This window comes from Manduca sexta, chromosome 10, assembly GCF_014839805.1.
Source record: "Manduca sexta isolate Smith_Timp_Sample1 chromosome 10, JHU_Msex_v1.0, whole genome shotgun sequence".
Lineage (NCBI taxonomy): Eukaryota > Metazoa > Arthropoda > Insecta > Lepidoptera > Sphingidae > Manduca > Manduca sexta.
In genome coordinates, this window is record NC_051124.1 from 8,162,811 (window position 1) to 8,179,674 (window position 16,864).

General features: G+C 33.7%; 1 protein-coding gene across 13 annotated transcripts in view; it reads left to right on the forward strand.

Annotated features, from left to right (window-relative positions):
- LOC115448299 (dual 3',5'-cyclic-AMP and -GMP phosphodiesterase 11) overlaps positions 1 to 16,864 on the forward strand; it is a 239,158-nt gene that overhangs the window by 206,513 nt on the left and 15,781 nt on the right. For all 13 annotated transcript variants that reach the window (XM_037437274.1, XM_037437276.1, XM_037437277.1 and 10 more), the window contains 2 exons: positions 3,765 to 3,872; positions 4,761 to 5,009. In XM_037437274.1, the coding sequence (XP_037293171.1) occupies positions 3,765 to 3,872; positions 4,761 to 5,009 (357 nt within the window). The remainder of the gene's footprint in view (positions 1 to 3,764; positions 3,873 to 4,760; positions 5,010 to 16,864) is intronic.

Below are 16,864 nucleotides of genomic sequence, written 5' to 3' on the forward strand. Positions count from 1 at the left end.
ACATGGAAAATTAACATTTATGTCCGACACCCAACGCTTTGGTGCCACATTTGATTGCGCTATTGTGATTGCCATGTTACTTATGTACAGTCACCCACACAAGTAATTGAACAAAGGCAAAACCTCAAATGGCCTGTACCTACATTTCTTTGTTCTTACCAAATTTATTTTCTTCACAAAAACGAAAACAAATGATTTACTTTCATAAACACAAGGAACAGTTTTAGTTAATGTGTATGGGCGATTTGAAGTTTTGAATTTTCTCAGCTATTTTTGCGGCTGACTATACAAGTACATAAAATTTATTTTACTAAAACTAGTTTTATAACCTAAAGTTTTGAAAACGACAAAGAATTATATTTGTGTAAATTCAGAAATATAAATTCGTGAACTTTGTATTGATATAGTGCCAAATAAAAAAAGTCATACATAATATGCCAAATATTTGAGAGTTTCATCTTTAAAACATTGAAATGTCTTTTAAATGTTGATCGTAATCGTAAACAGCGCTCGCTTTGTTGAGGTAGGTAGAATGAAGAGAATGCCACATGAATTATCATAAGAATTAAAGGTGTTGAAGGTTACAGGAAGATGTCTTTTACGTTTCATGCTAAAATATACGACGTTAATGCTATAATATAAATTACAGATGGGTACGTTTGTACAGTAAACAGTGCAACAATGAAAACAGCACGTCATTTAGTATCTTTAAGTGTTTCGTTTATAGTACTTGATGTTAGTTTTCAGAGAGGAAACTTTAGTTTGGATTTTACTTGTTCGTTTATTGAAGAGCTTCTCCGTGTTGCAAGTTTTATATGTTTAGCTATGGTTCCGTTTCTCACGTACTTAATGAAATGTACTTTGTGTGTGAATTGTATAGTTTCATTATTAAATTGTTTTGTTTTATGCAAATTTTAGTTTATAAGAAAAGGATTATGACAAATGTCTATGAGTAAATTAAGCTCGTCTGAAACGCATGGCATAGTGGACAGGGTTTCTTAAAACCTTCAGTCACCATATCGATATGTCTAGCAGATTTTAAATCAATTAACAATTAGTATGGGGCTTTATAGGAAGGATCTGACTATTCTCTCATGAGATTCGATTCAAAAGTAGTAACGAATTTTCTTTTTCTATAAATAACGGCAAAGCTTGTGAAGTTGGTAAATTACTGTCGGTTTGTCATCCTCATTACGACCCAGGATGTCTGTTTCACTTGCTTTTTATAATAACTCGGTACGAATGAGGAAGGTTTTTGTGCTCTGCCAGATACCTGGATCTGAGCCCATTTCGTAAAATCAAAACCCGGCTTCTAAGGTCATGTTTGAAATATACAAGTAAAATATTCACGTCACAATTAGGTAAACTTCGTTATATTAATAGTTTTATTGGGCTAATATAATATTGTTAAATTATCTGATAATTGTAAATGCTTAATATCAAATATCAGTATGCTCATTCTTTAGTTGTTAAAGAAGGTCTTACATAATAGTTGAGAATATCTATTTTAATTTAAGTTAGAGATAATAATATTATTCCAAGTTTTAGTCTTAATATTAAGATTTAACTTTATACCGTCAGCTGTTAAAATCGAGGTGGGTACTTTACTGCCTCTGCAATAAGAAATGAAACATTGAGGCAGGGAAACTTGTAGCGGGATCAAATCGCATGCAGCGGTTTTATAACTATTGAATTCTTAAATCTAACTTTTTCATTGGAAACAATCTTGACGTCTTCAAAGTTTGCGACAGATAAAAATTGTATACTGTTACAGGAAACTTCAATATGTATTGCACATATTTTAACTTAGAGAATCTTAGACGTTCTTATATTAGAAGAGTTATTACTTTTGTGTTGATAAATTTGCAGCAACTTTACGTCATCAATTTTGCTAGTATTGTGGTGTAAAAATGACATTCACTACATATAAAATATATAGCTCTGCCCATGTAGAATGTGTAATACGATTATTTTACTTAAGTGAACAATCGAACGGCTAAATGATTTCGCGTTAAACTTAATACAGTAAACACATATAAGCTAAATTTCTTACTCTATATTTCGTAGACCCATCGCGCATCATGTAAAGTAAGCGTTGTATAAATTAGTATTGAATACATATTTAACATTTCTAGTATAATATAAATTTCATCGTCATGGAAATAGGTTTAAAGCAATTTGTAATATAAGTACTCTTATATCAGTAAATTGTTTTGCTGTAATTTGAAATTCTAACTTTTAATAATGATTATTCTCCCTAATGTAGTTGATACTAGAGGAAAATGAAGTAATTCCTTTTCTCGCGCGGCAAATGATTTATCTTCAAAAGTTGATTCGTGTTAGTGTTCCTAAATAGCAACAAAGTTGGCCTTAATAACTGTGTGAGCGTTTCGATCAACTCCAAGACCAATCTGGTGAGTTGACAAGCGTGTGTAATGAACGGTAACTTTCGATATGTGTAACTTCGGTGTTGGCACCGAGCCATACACCTCAATGCGGTCGCTGAAATGTCCACATTCATAAATGCAGTATATGGTGCGGTGGCACAAGTTCATTCAATCCAAAGCGAATTCAACAATACACTGCATTTCTCGGATTGCTCTCTTTGCACAAAAATACTTTATTTTAACAAAGTTATCGTATGGAAACGTTCCAACATTGCATTTTTGACGGCGACGGGCAAATGGAGACGTTGCGTGGGAAGATCTCATGACATATAATATATGAGTAAGAATGTAGAATGCGTTTGTTGGAAGTAAAAAGTTTTAAAATATATAGAGGGGATATTGGGAAGATTGTCATATAAAAAAAAATGCGCTCATACAATGGTTATTCAATATACAGTGAAATAGAAAAACACTAGTGTAAAACAATTCTTCATAATTTTTCCATATCGAGATTTGCACTTTTTAATGCACAAAATTACATATTTTCTGGATATATGTTATCTATGTATTAATATCTAAGGACGGTGCGACATCTTCTCACATTTGAAATAAGACAAAAGAAACAATTTTTTTTGAGCACAAATTTCGTCTTGATGTCCCGTCTATTATAATTATTAACTATAGTGTTTAATATCTTTGATTGTAAGTCAATCACTCAACTGACGGATTTTGTAAACATAGTAATTTTGTTAATGGAAATACGTATATAAATGTAAACACTTATTTACCTAATAGAGGGATGTATCGAAGAAGTAATAATACAGGGAGGCAGCCGGGATGTGGAGGACAGTTGCGGTTGCGGTCGGCAGCCCTCCTCTGATTACACTCACAACATAGTTCCTATTGACGTGACTTTATTTAGAAGCGACTCTGTACTACACTATAATAGATCAATTAGAGACACGTTTATTAGTGTGTTTGAAAATTTATTATTTTACATTTACACTATTTTAGTTTACGTTGCTTCTGTTCTGCGAATCCAAATGTCATAGTATTTCAATGCACATAAAATGAAAATTAGGACATACAGTAACACTCATACTACTCATAGTCGTTCGCATGTTAGGCTAGAATAAAAAATCCCTTACCTGCTATTTCCTTACTTATCATTAAGAGTATGCTTTATACCATTCATCGTTTCAATTTTCAAATATATTTAATAGCTTAAACCTGCTTCACGAATTTACTTTGTGATAATTATTTGATAATAATTATCAGCATTATTTCTTTAATAAACACATTTAAGAATGTTCACAATTATTCATGAATATTGAATTTCATTAACGATATTTAATGAATAGTTGTCGCTTGTTGCAGGACGAAAGGTTTAACCACGATATTGATCAGCAGACGGGCTACAAGACGAGATCGCTACTATGTATGCCGATAAAGGACATCAACGGGGAGGTTATCGGTGTTGCACAGGTATACATACTTACTCATTTACTGTCTATAGATACATAATGTTTTCTTGGCTTACCAGATATCAGGTTGTGAATTGTGAAGTTCTGAATTGGATTTCTAGGTGCCGCAACTATTAATGCTATTAGGTTTTTCATTTCAAAGATATTAGTTGCGGAGATTGGAATTTGTATTTGGATTATAGACTCTATTAGATCACGAGGATATAAGTTCAGCAAAAATTTGACATACTAAGTTTCTGCCTTTGCCGTTGGGGATGAAAGGAGTGAGCTTAGTGTGGAGTTAGGTACATGATTGTGTCCAAATTTGTATTTGTGATGTTTTCTAAATTTTAAAGCTAGGTATTTTCATGTTATTATTTGTTTAATTGAACATTTATAACTTCAGAAATTAATTAATAAACTGATTAGCCTTTACGTTCTAATACTTATGCTGTGTAGAAAATAATGCTTTACAAATTACGAGTTCATTTGAAATTATCTTTTAACATCTGCTTGTCGCCATTACGAGTGGAAAAAAAAATAATTTGCTTGACATCTGTTAACAGTTGCTTTGGCTTATGTTACATTCTTTTATTTTCTTTAATATTTTGACTCGTGAAATGTATTTGTAGCTTTTGTTAGATACAAGTCGTTTACAAGTGTTAATAATTTGTTTGTAAAAATGCCACAATTTATATATGTTTCTCGATTGTTTTATTATATCTTTTTATTTATCACACTTCTGTCTCATTATGAGTCAATTGTTTAAGATCATTTGCGCACAAAAAGACAAGTATTATGCAAGAGTACCTACAGCCCGCAATCACCTAACGTCACGTCAAATTCGTCGTATTGTATATTAAAAAATCACACTAATAGGGCAATCGTATAACAATATCCACAATTCCAGGTGATAAACAAACAAAACGACGGACCATTCACGGCGAACGACGAGAAAGTGTTCGCTTCGTACCTGCAGTTCTGCGGCATAGGGTTGAGGAACGCGCAGCTGTACGAACGTTCGCAGCTGGAGGTTAAGAGGAACCAGGTGCTGCTCGACCTCGCCAGGATGGTGTTTGAAGAGCAGAGCACGATAGAGCACATGGTGTTGCGGATATTGACGCACACGCAGAGCTTGATACGATGTCAGCGAGTACAGGTTAGTATTGCTTTTTGTAAAACAAAGCGATTTCATGTGCAGCCTTCGGTAAGTGGAGTAGCATATCGACTGATGACGATCTACTGATACTATCCCTCGCTAATCGATATGTTGTTTACTGTTATTAGATTGTGCAGTTCTTAATAGTTCGGTGAAATGTAGATGTGATGACATCTCTGCTTACCCTTAAAAAGGTAAAAGGGCGTGATTGTACGTAACAGTTGTTGAGGGAGCTGCAAAAGCTCACAATGATTGAGTATAAATAATAAAGATTCGTAACAAAAAATATTGCAAAAATTGCTAGAACTATATTCGAAAGTGCTTTTATAAAATTTTGTAGTTGATTTTTTTTGTTAATATAATACATTTAAATCTGCTTTGATTGGTTCGGCACACTAATTGACGTTCGAAACGTACTGGCCTGTCAATACTTGTGTAACGAGTTTTGAAGTCATAAAGTCTTTGTAATTATATCTTTTTCAACTAGATGTTTATCTGATATATGTATTATGGGTTTTCATATCCGGTCTTTCTATTTGACACTGATTCTCATGTTTCCTGCGATCTTTATCAATTTGTCCAACTACTGGAGAGAAGAGTCGTTTTATACTTTGATCTAGGCAGGATGCTATAAGAGAAATTCTTAGATCAACGAATGATCGTAAATTTACATGTCAGTAACACAAATAATTGTGTCATCGGCTTACTGATTGAACAATCAATATTATAGGGTTTTATAATACCTTAATTTCTATAAATTCATTTAAGAATAATATATATCGCGCGCCATAAAAATTATAGGGCCATTGAATAAAAAAATATGTTGACCTAATTGTCAAGGTTTTATTCCTTAAAGATAAAATCGGATAAAAGGAAATGACAAAGATTTATCAACGGGAAATGTTGAATTAATTCATGAAGCATCAATCTTCTTCAGCAAATATATTTGGCTGAAAGGTCGAAAACGAGATGAAGAAATAAAGTAAATTCAATTCTGTAATCCGTGAAATTAAATGATCATAACGGAAAATTCCCAATTTATTTGCAGCGAAATGATAAAAATATAGTATGATTATTAGTAGAAAGAGACAAATTTGATTTTGGTTAAACAAAAAAGATCCCAATGACTGTGGTTTTAAAGTATGGTAGTATATTTATTTTCGAGACATGTTTATTTCATCATGATCTATTTTCTAATACACCAGTTTCACGATTGATTTTATTAATTATTCGTCTTGTTATGCCTCGTAATTGATTTTCGTAATTGAAGCAAGTTGTGATTAATTGGTTTATTCCATCTATTTCGGTACAACTCTCGTTCATTATTAATTTTCTGAATTGGTTAATTTTGGGAACGATTTATTAATTTAGTACCTACTGAGTGCTTACATTACTATTTTTGTCAGGGGAAAATGGAATATAAATAAATAGCCTTCAGCGAAATTGGTTCAATAAATTTGTTTTCCATGACGTTGTTTCTTTTCTAGTACGTATAGACGTACTAGAAAAGAATATTATTCATAGGAATAACGTCTATGTTTTATGGTTATCATCACGGGGATTGCATTTCTATGGCTAGATAGATAGGGTTCAGATGACGTACTTCTGTTTTATTTTGCAGCTGTATTAAGTTTTTTTTATAGTATAATAGAGTTGACGGCAATAAATATAAGAAAACCTGAGGAGTAGCTATGTCTGCAGTATCATTAATAGACCAGATAAAGTTTATGTAAAATTTTACATGAAATGTAACAGATACGCATGTAACCTTAGGTAATATTTTTATAACCACATTAATATTCTACAATATATTCGTAACTCTTTAGGTGTAGAAAAAAACACTTTGTATATCAGAAGTTAGATAAAGGATTAAATGGTATGCTTACAGGCTATATTTATTTTAAAAATACGTACGTGCATATTATATGTGATGTCGCTATACAGTTGTATGAAAATTAATCCCCTTTCGGCTCAAACGAATCTGTTGGCTTTGTGACTGAACGTCAAAAAGGGGGCGGGAGAGGTGTTAAATTTACATCAACATTATTAACATTCATACCTTTGAATATTCATCATTTTGTAAAATACATATTCGGTATTCGTTTTGAGATTACTTCACACTTTAATCAAATCAAAGTATTAAGTAATTTATGGTTACATTGTCTAAAAATAGACTTCAAATATTAGTCTGGTAATAAATCAAATTACACATATTGCACAGCGTGGCTGAGTATTTGGTATTCAGTTCGAGCGTATAGTGTATTCATCACCACAGTCATTTGCTGAAATGTAAACAAATATATAACCAAATGAGTTATGTCTCTTATTTGGTATAGTTCTTTAACTTATCGTGTAATCCCATGGTTTAATTCTGTAATAATAATTACTTGTAATATTAACTTGTATAAGACTACAGGTGTGTAGTTCAAAATACAGTTAACAGATATTGAAAATAAATCACTAGAAATGCTGTAGACATGACTTTAAATTTCTTGAACCATCAGGTAAAATACACGGCACACAATTTACCAAAATAATTTCTGACCTTTGATATGTCAGAGAAGAGACAGAGAAAGTTCTTTCGCAGAGGCACAAGTTGAAGTTATTCAATAGAAAAACTCATAAAAATTGTGACTGCCCCATTTCCAATTAAACCTAGTACCTCATCACGTCAAATTCAAAGAACAATGAAGCGATAAAATCCCGTCATTAATTGACGCTACACGGATCTACGGTATATCTGACGTTAATATCTGACACTAACCGGCGTCAGTTCATTTCTAAGAACACCAGCGAGTATCGCCGGTAATTGATTCGGTTATGTTCGCATTTCTCAGTATTACACGTAATCCGATGATGCTAGGAACAGGCGCAGCTCAGACACAACTTACTCGTATCCTTGTGTTATTATGTGCATGCGATTATTTATGAACAAATATTATTATAGATTGCATACATTAAGTTACTATTACAACCTTCGTTGTGTCAATTGTAGAGATGAAATGAATATCACATTATTTAATTTAATTATTATCGATAGCCAATAATGAAAAACCGTATTCTCAATAAGTAACATAAAGTACCTTATAATTAGACTACCTTAAGTTGTCATAATAAATTTCATGACAGTTATCTCCTTCTAGTTATTCAAATCCTGTATGCAACATCCTCGTAAAAGTGTGTTTCGCGGATTCAGGGCACAGAAAGAATTTTCCATAATAAATTCCATGTTGCCATGTTGATTTCGTTTTAGTATGTCATGCATTAATATAGCCTTTGGTTAATTACAACGCGTATATTAGGTTTTATCTACACCCAAGTTTTGGATTATTGGCATTGTTCAATAAATCACTATCTGTATCAAAGCCGAGTTCCGCTATTCTAATCAGGGAGAGTGGAAATTAAAGGGGATAAGCAAATTTATACGTTACTCCGCATTGATTTAATAAACTGATGTATCCTTAGTAATTGATCGTGATACCTTTGGGATCTTATTAGATTTATTGATTTTGCAAAGTCGTCGAAAATACACTTAATTGCGAATAGATCGATAATATTATTGATTCTACATTGTTGCGATATATTTTTCGTAGTGCCGACGATTTCTGCAAGTACATACATTTAATCAAAGCTTTTACATTATTTTGTATGCGGAATCTAAGTCACTTATATATACAAATTGCTTGTTTGTTATTGCAATACAAACGTACATCTTTGGGAGAAATTTGAGAAATAAGGATTAAATTATATGTTAAATATAAATAATTTGAATTAGAAGCAGTAATGTAATTGGCAATTTAGATATTTGCAGAGGCACCGAGCATCGACACAGTAAATGAACTGTTAAATGGGTGTTTGTACTTAGGCAGATTAAATTGTTAACCTTATAAAGTCCTGGGCAGATGGAGTGACGATTTGCGAAACACTCCTAACAGTTAATTGGATGAAGATTGCTGAAGAATGGAATTAGCTGAGAAATCCAATGTCTTGGCGAATACAAAGAGTATCAATCGCATTTCTGTTACAATGGGGTCATAGTGACTGCGGGATTTGGCGCCGCAGTCGAGTAAGCTTTGTGTTTAGTAATTTGTATCTATTCTAGAAACTTCTGTGTCAGTAAATTTATTATATTATATAGAAATATAGGTATATAGACGCTCTAAACCAGTGTCTCCCAACCTTTTTTAGATTATGCCCTACCTTAACATTTCAAAAAAAAAATATGCCTACCATACATAATTTTTAACCTTTAAAAGTTGTTATGTTCCTTTGAGAAATATAAATAATAAGTTTTAGGAAGAAATCACTATGAAATTGTTATCAAATCATCGTAACTAAAATTTCAAAACGTATAATGAAAAAATGAAAATTCTGTTTAAATTGGCCCCCTTAACTATCAAATTGACCCCCTGTGGGGCGTAGGCACCACGTTGGGCAACACTGCTCTAAGCGATTTATTCCAATCACAATAATTGTAAATAATTTTAGATGGACTTTCAGTAGGTAATTGTTTGACAATACTGACTTCGCTTTAATTTGTTCTAGTTTGAGTGTGGCCTAATTCTCGTTTGGGGATGAAATATATGAAACAGGATTTGTTGAAATGTCATAGTTTTGCGTATAACAAAAATAAAATTCTTAACTGTATAACTTTGTGAGACGTGCGTGTTTTTGCTTTAGATGTCATGTTTGATGTGGGTTCACATCTTCATTATTTGTTGACACCAAAATGCGAACTCTAAATAAAGACACGTCCTTTTCAATACACCGATTTAATATACTTGTATTTTAGACGTATCTGTCATTTTATATTTCTATTTTTACTCTATCTTTATAAGCTTTGTTGAAAATAAATACAACGTACAAAAAAAAATGATTTTAATGTGAATTAAAATTTTCATGCGGACCATACTCCAATAATACATTTCCAGTCATATCTGAAAATAAAATGTATTCCAAGAAAAAGATTTTTTCCAATATAATTCTGTTACGGTTAAATGAAGACGAGGTCTGTTCGTGCTTTTATAATAATTTTACGCGGAAGCAGGTGAGTGTAAACTCTGTTATACTTATTTCTTTTCGCTCGAAGTGGAAATTCGCACTGAGTTACGGCAAAAATCAGTTTAACATCTTCCTTATTTCGTGAATGTTTATTAAGCTTAGGCGGAATTTTGTACGCAAATGATGGTGCCATGGGCAGCGCTTTTGTTATTTTATACTTATTTTATCGTTTAATTCTAAAAAACGACATCGCGTAAAACTATGTTTACGATAATATTTTTTCTGAGATATCAAAAATAAGGGAAATGGCTAATAATAAATAATATATACTCTATCCTAGTTAAATGTACTGAAAAAATACACATAACATTTATATTAATGTTATATCTCTAATTATATATAGTAACTATCACAGATGACTTAACTGGATATCGTATGAAGTAAAACAATTCATTTAACATCAGCTACTTGTAGTTATGTCTGTTTGTGTATGCCACCACGATGGAGATTAGACGCGTACGCGTTCTGATGTTATCATTATCAGTTTACTTTAGTTCACTGCTTCTTAACAGCGTGTCACAGAGCTCTGATAATATAATCCTATTGAATTGTGTTCAATAATTGTTGTCTTAATTAGTATTGGTAGGGCGTAAACTTTTTTCTTTATTTTATACGTGACCCCACTGGGCCAGATGGTAAGTGGAGTGGAATTCAATAGATTGTCGACTGACGAGAGATGATTACCCCTCGGCAGTCGACACAATTATGTCGGCCTGTTGGAACCGGATATACACAGGCTGATCGCGGAACGCAACAATTACGTGGGCCACTATGGCCGGTTTTAACACCTTGTGCACGGTAGTCGCTATCGGGACGGAAATAAATATATCCTATCAGCAAAAAAATAGTATGAATGCAATCTCCCGTGGTGATAGCGTTGAAATTTGTACAGGTTAATAGGTTCGCGTAGTATTATTTTTAGGTGAGTAAATTTTTTTATAACTGATATTTTAGTTTAGTTTAAATATGTTTAAAGTCAGCCACAAAGGTACCCGAACAAATTCAAAAGTTCAAAACGTTTCTACACATTCGTTCTACAATTGAAATATTATTTTTTTACTTAAATAAAGTAAACCCTTTAAAGTTTATTTTAGTGCAGAAAAAACTATTGTTAAAAGGGACCCAGACGTTTCAAAGTGATTTTAAAATTTTAATTTTTCAGCTGCTCTTGTGGGTGACTGTACCTAGAGTTTGATAGTCTCGGCATTATACCGATGCTTGTTTAACTTTTCCAACTTGATATTAAACGTGAAATGTATATAAAATACTACTTATACCTTAGTTAGCGAAGCGTAACCACGCGAAGTACTACAGGAATAGATGAGAAAATGCCACTATTTTCCTTAATGAAGTCGCGGTTGGAATTTGATGGTAAATCCTATTTATTATAAACGCTTAAGCAACGAGAGCGCGAGCTGAATTATTTATTTTCGTTCCATCAGCAGTTTCAAATATCATGTTGTTAGTTCAGAATATGAATGACTGATATATGAGGCAGTCAAGAGATAAGCTCCACTCTCATCTAAAACTGGCCAGCGTAGTTAAAAGTCTTTTAACCCCCGACGCAAAAAGTGGTGTTATAAGTTTAACTTATGTATTTTCAAGTCGCTTTCAAAGGGCTGTTAGACAATATATACGTGTAATAGTGTATCTATATGTCTGTGGTATCATAGTTCCCAAACAAATTGACCGGCATCAAACAAATTGACCGATTTTGATGCGTATTCTTTTGTTTGAAAGCTGATATGATGGGGATGGTTTTTAGCTATAACTTACGAAGATCTATTTAGGCTTTTAAAGGTCATCAGCTCATTTCTTACTTTGACAGGTCCTACTGTTACTTTAGAAGAATTTCCAAAATATGGCAGCTTTGTGCTGATGCTGCAGTATCAGGTAGTCTGGGAGATATCCAACTTCTTAGTACCTTATAGTAGACAAAGCGTGTTATGGCTCATAATCATCGTTTCAATGATACGATTTCATATAGAAGATTTTAGAGAAAATTAAGTTGAAAATTTGACACAAAAAATATCTTCTAAAAAGAAAAAAAAAATGTCCTCTTACTTTATTAGAGTAGTATATAGTACTTACCTAGTAATATTTTAACCCTAGCGTCGACGCGTCGGGGGACCTATAAAGAAGTATTTTCATCGTCCCTGATGCGGGTTCGGTCCCCCACGTGACGACGCGACGTTGGGATCAAAATATCACTAAAATATTACTTATAATAAAATTAATGGACAAGCAAAATCATTTCATTCTTTTATATTCAAACAATTTTGTCGGTGGTTTTTAAAAAAAAACCGCAATAAAGAAAAACCACGTAGTCGGGTAAGATCAGGGAGGTAGAACGTAAAGCCTTATTTTTCTTATTTTTTAATCGAACGTATTGAATTCTAAATACTTAATAGCTAGTTAATACCTCCATAAAGATAACAGTGCAATAATTATGTCGTACAAAACAAAATTTAATAATCCATTCGAAGACCGCAGAATCCGTCGGCGCAGTGGTCCGAATCTGAATTACGAAGATTACATTGAAATGGTAATTACCGATGTTAGCACAAAGGCTTGGATTTTCTCGGTTTACATTTTGAGTGTGAAGTAAGGCAAGATTTGTATAATTACAATTATGGTAATCTATTGTTCTTGATTATTTGTTTAGGATCTTTGTTGTCGCTGAAATGTAAAAGTAATATTTTTTTAATGTACGGAATAACTTTTTTTTATTGCTTTAAATGCCGCGACGAGCTTGCCGTTTGCCTGATGGTAAGTGATACGACCGCCCATAAATAGTAAAACACCATCTAACACTTTGAATTATAAATTATTGTTTGGTATTCCATTGCGCTCGCCATTCCGAGGCATGAGATGTTAAGTCTTATTATGTCCAGTAGTTGCATTGACTACAATGTCTTTCAAACCGAAACACAACAGTGATTACACACTGACTTTTGGTGGCAGAAATAGACATTGCGGTGGTACCCACCTACCAGGCCGACTCTTGCATATGAGAGTAAACGAAAATGAAAGTTTCTTTTGTTGTTTATTACTAGCTTTTGCTCGCGGCTTTGCCCTCGTGAAGGAGTTTTTCTGGATAAAAGTCCCACTATACATTTTCCCGGGATAGTAGCATTATAACCTTCCCAGGGTCTTATACTATCTCCATAACAAATTTTGCTTTCTTATACCACGTTTTATGTCACGTCCCGTTCCCGTGGGGATAAAAAGTGTCCTATGTCCGTCTCCTGGTTCTAAGCTACATCTCCACCAATTTTAAGCCAAATCGGTTCATCCGTTCGTGAGTTATAAATAGTGTAACTAACACCACTTTATTTTACATATATAGATTGCATATCGATACTTTTTTAACAAAATCATGAAGATGTTGGAGAAGTCAATATCATCCTAACACAGTACACGTACGCTAGACTTGAAATTACACAGAGAAAAAAGACCCATGGCCCATCAAAACAGGCCATTGTAATTCTAACAGTGATTATGGTTTATATTGTAAACATCAGTCAGTTTAATGCGGTCCATTAATTTCACAGCACGTATCGTGATATGAGTATATATGTGTCGTGCCAGCGGCCCCTCCCGGCGCCCGCTGCGTTCGCTCATTGTAGCCGTTAGAAACTGTTCCCTCAATTAGTATATTAGATTTGTATGTCGCCTCTATAACTCCGGCTATCCGTCGCCATCAACTCAACATTATCGGGCACAGTACGGAAACGGCTTATTAAACTTTATATTTAATCACTCGACACACTAGAAAGTTATATTTCTGTTAGTACCGGTATGCGCGAGAAATGTTCACTGTAATTCGTTGAATATTTTCGTTTTTATTTATTTCATTTCGGATGATAACGTGTCTTCGGTCCCCTTCTGTATAGTATGGTGTGGGCATGTATATTATAAGTGGTTTATACCAAGTATTGTTATTTGTAAATTCTATAAATTCAACACATTATATCGTACATTAATCTAGAAGCTTACACTAGCGCGTTTGTCATCGTATATATAAATGTATATTAGGTATGTACATACGGATCAATATATTTTTAATGTTATTATCTGTGAATTAGTTTAGCCAATAGAGTCGTAAAAAAGTTGTTAGCATCTTAATAGTCGGTTATATGAGATTCGCATTAACGTTGCTTTACTGTATTTTTCAACACTGCGCAATTGAGATGTTTAATCGACGCTATCTAATGATGATTGAAACGTCGCCTGTAAGTGGCGCCAGTGACCGGCTTATCGCGGTCATCACGTAAACGAGTCGATGCTAATTGAGATTTATGTATCATTAGCATGTTCGCTTCATCGTTCTCGTCTAATACAAATTAAAAAAAAAACAACCCTTTTTAAATATTTGTTTCTTCGGTTGTAAAGTTCTTGAAACGCATTTGTGCCAGTCGTATCGCTATTGTGGTGCAACAAAGAGGTTTCATGTGTACACTGCGAAGGATTTAAATTTCGAACAATCTTTTCTTTTCCACATCTAATACTAGTAAATTCTGTAGGTACTTACGAGTAGATATTGCACAAGCGGATTATATTGGCTCGAATAAAGGACACCAACTGAGTATTGTCTATGCTGTGATGTGTGCAAAACAATATAACACTAATGTGTAATACCGAAAGCTTTTAGCGGATGGTGAGACGCAAAAGGACGTATGTGAACGTTGTGCGATAAAAGGGCTTAAGTGCGACCTTTGTGTACAAAGGATTAAGATTTTTCGGATTACTCGTACGATAAAACAGCGTCCTTGCTGTTAACATTTGTCCAGCGGTGCTGCTTCCTCTGATATTTTACGATATCTGCTATCCATCGGGGTACTTTATTGGAATTACGCCAAAGTGGATAAGTTCCAGTCGGTAGTAGTATTGTGTAAATTGTCATGTACTTAAACAATACATCGTTATAAGTTTGTTTTGTCTCTAATAAAACACGAGGACGTGTTTGTAATCGTTTTGTGCCGATGTTACGGTGTTTGTGCAAAAGAGGGCGCGCGGTATGGAAAGAGCGTGTGCTGTCGCATGTTCGCTTGTTTCGAAGCGCTTTGTCAAATGAGACTCGCGAGGGTCATAAATAAACTTACATTACTAAAACTCCAAGGTTCGATGATTAAATTTTGTCTTGGTCACATATTAATCTTTCCATCATTTCTATCTAGAGTAATCATTATTATTCAGCTTACAAAAAAATTTCGTCATATTAAATTTTAAAGGCCGAAATATCCATGATTATTAATTATTTTTACGTTTTTCTTTCAACTGCGAGAACTAATCACTAACTAGACGTGAATTTAAATTCTTTACTTGCCAATACTTGTTTAGTTACCCAGATTAAAGGTGAAACAAAATGTATGAAAATGGACCTTGAGGTATCGCCTTAATCAATAATGATCAGTTTCCCGTACACGTTTACGATTTAAATAGTTCCAAATTTAAATTTTGGTTCCACATCGTCGATTTCAATGGTATTGTTGGCGTAAATGCGTCACCGTTCATTGCACATCGATAAACACGGGCATATCGATAACGTAAACAAATTTTTAATTATCGAACGTCCATCGTTATAATTGCGTGTACAAACAAATTATATTCCTAAAAATGAAATTAAAAACGTGACGCGCGCAAACCATAACGTCGAGATAAAAGCCTGCCATGACATCTAATGAGAATGGAAAACGATAAAAGCGACCACACAATCTCTGCCCCTGGGAAATACTCTGAAAAGGTTTTAGGCGTTTCAGCAGTTCCAATTGGGTAGTTGGATATTCTTAAAAATGAACAGATATTTAATATCAATACGGTTTGTGAACAATGCTCTAGGTTTTTTTAATCAGTCAATAATGAAAGAGGATATATTGTTCGTAAAAGGATATTTTATTATAACTTAGATTATGATATCACTTTATCATCCATTAGTCTTAGATATTTATTCAACCAATATCTTCACTTTCGATTATACTTTATTAACACACTATATTTGCTCGCGGCATCACCTGCGTAAAGGAGTATTCCGAAGTAAAAAGTAGCCTACATCCTACCAACTATCTCCATACCCAATTTTAATGGAATACCATTTGCTAACTTTTGAGTTCATTTCGTTTAAACAGACGCAGCATGGGAATATGTTTTATAAAATAAGTGGTTAAAAAAAATCCAGAAAATATTATATCATTGAATATTCATAATACGCTTGCTCATATTTCCAATAATAATCATCATCAACCTGCTGCTGGTCATAGGGCTTCTCCGATATGCGCCATTTTACCATGACTTCGGCCTGTCGCATCTAATTCTTGCCAGCGATCTTCCGCAGAACGTCAAGTAGATCCAACTCCTTTTTTTTTATTGCTTTGACGAGTGACGAATGGCGAGCGAATGACGAGACGAGCTTGCCGTTCGCCTGATGGTAAGCGATATGAACGCCCATAAACAGTAGAATTAACACATTAATTATTCAACATTCAACACCTTGAATTACAAAGTATTATTTGGTATTCCACTGCGCTCGCCATCCTGAGACAAGAGATGTTAAGTCTCATTATGTCCAGTAGTTGCACCAAATACAATCTTCTTCAAACTGGAACACAAGAGTGACTACGCATTGCTGTTTGGCGGTAGAAATAGACATTGCGGTGGTACCTACCCAGGCGGACTCTCACATATAGGAGACCTATCATCAGTACCCAGTAGGGATTAATAATATTAGAACAGTTTATTAACAGCGAACGATACGATTGGTACAAAAATAAATGTGATCATATAGTGTCATCGGA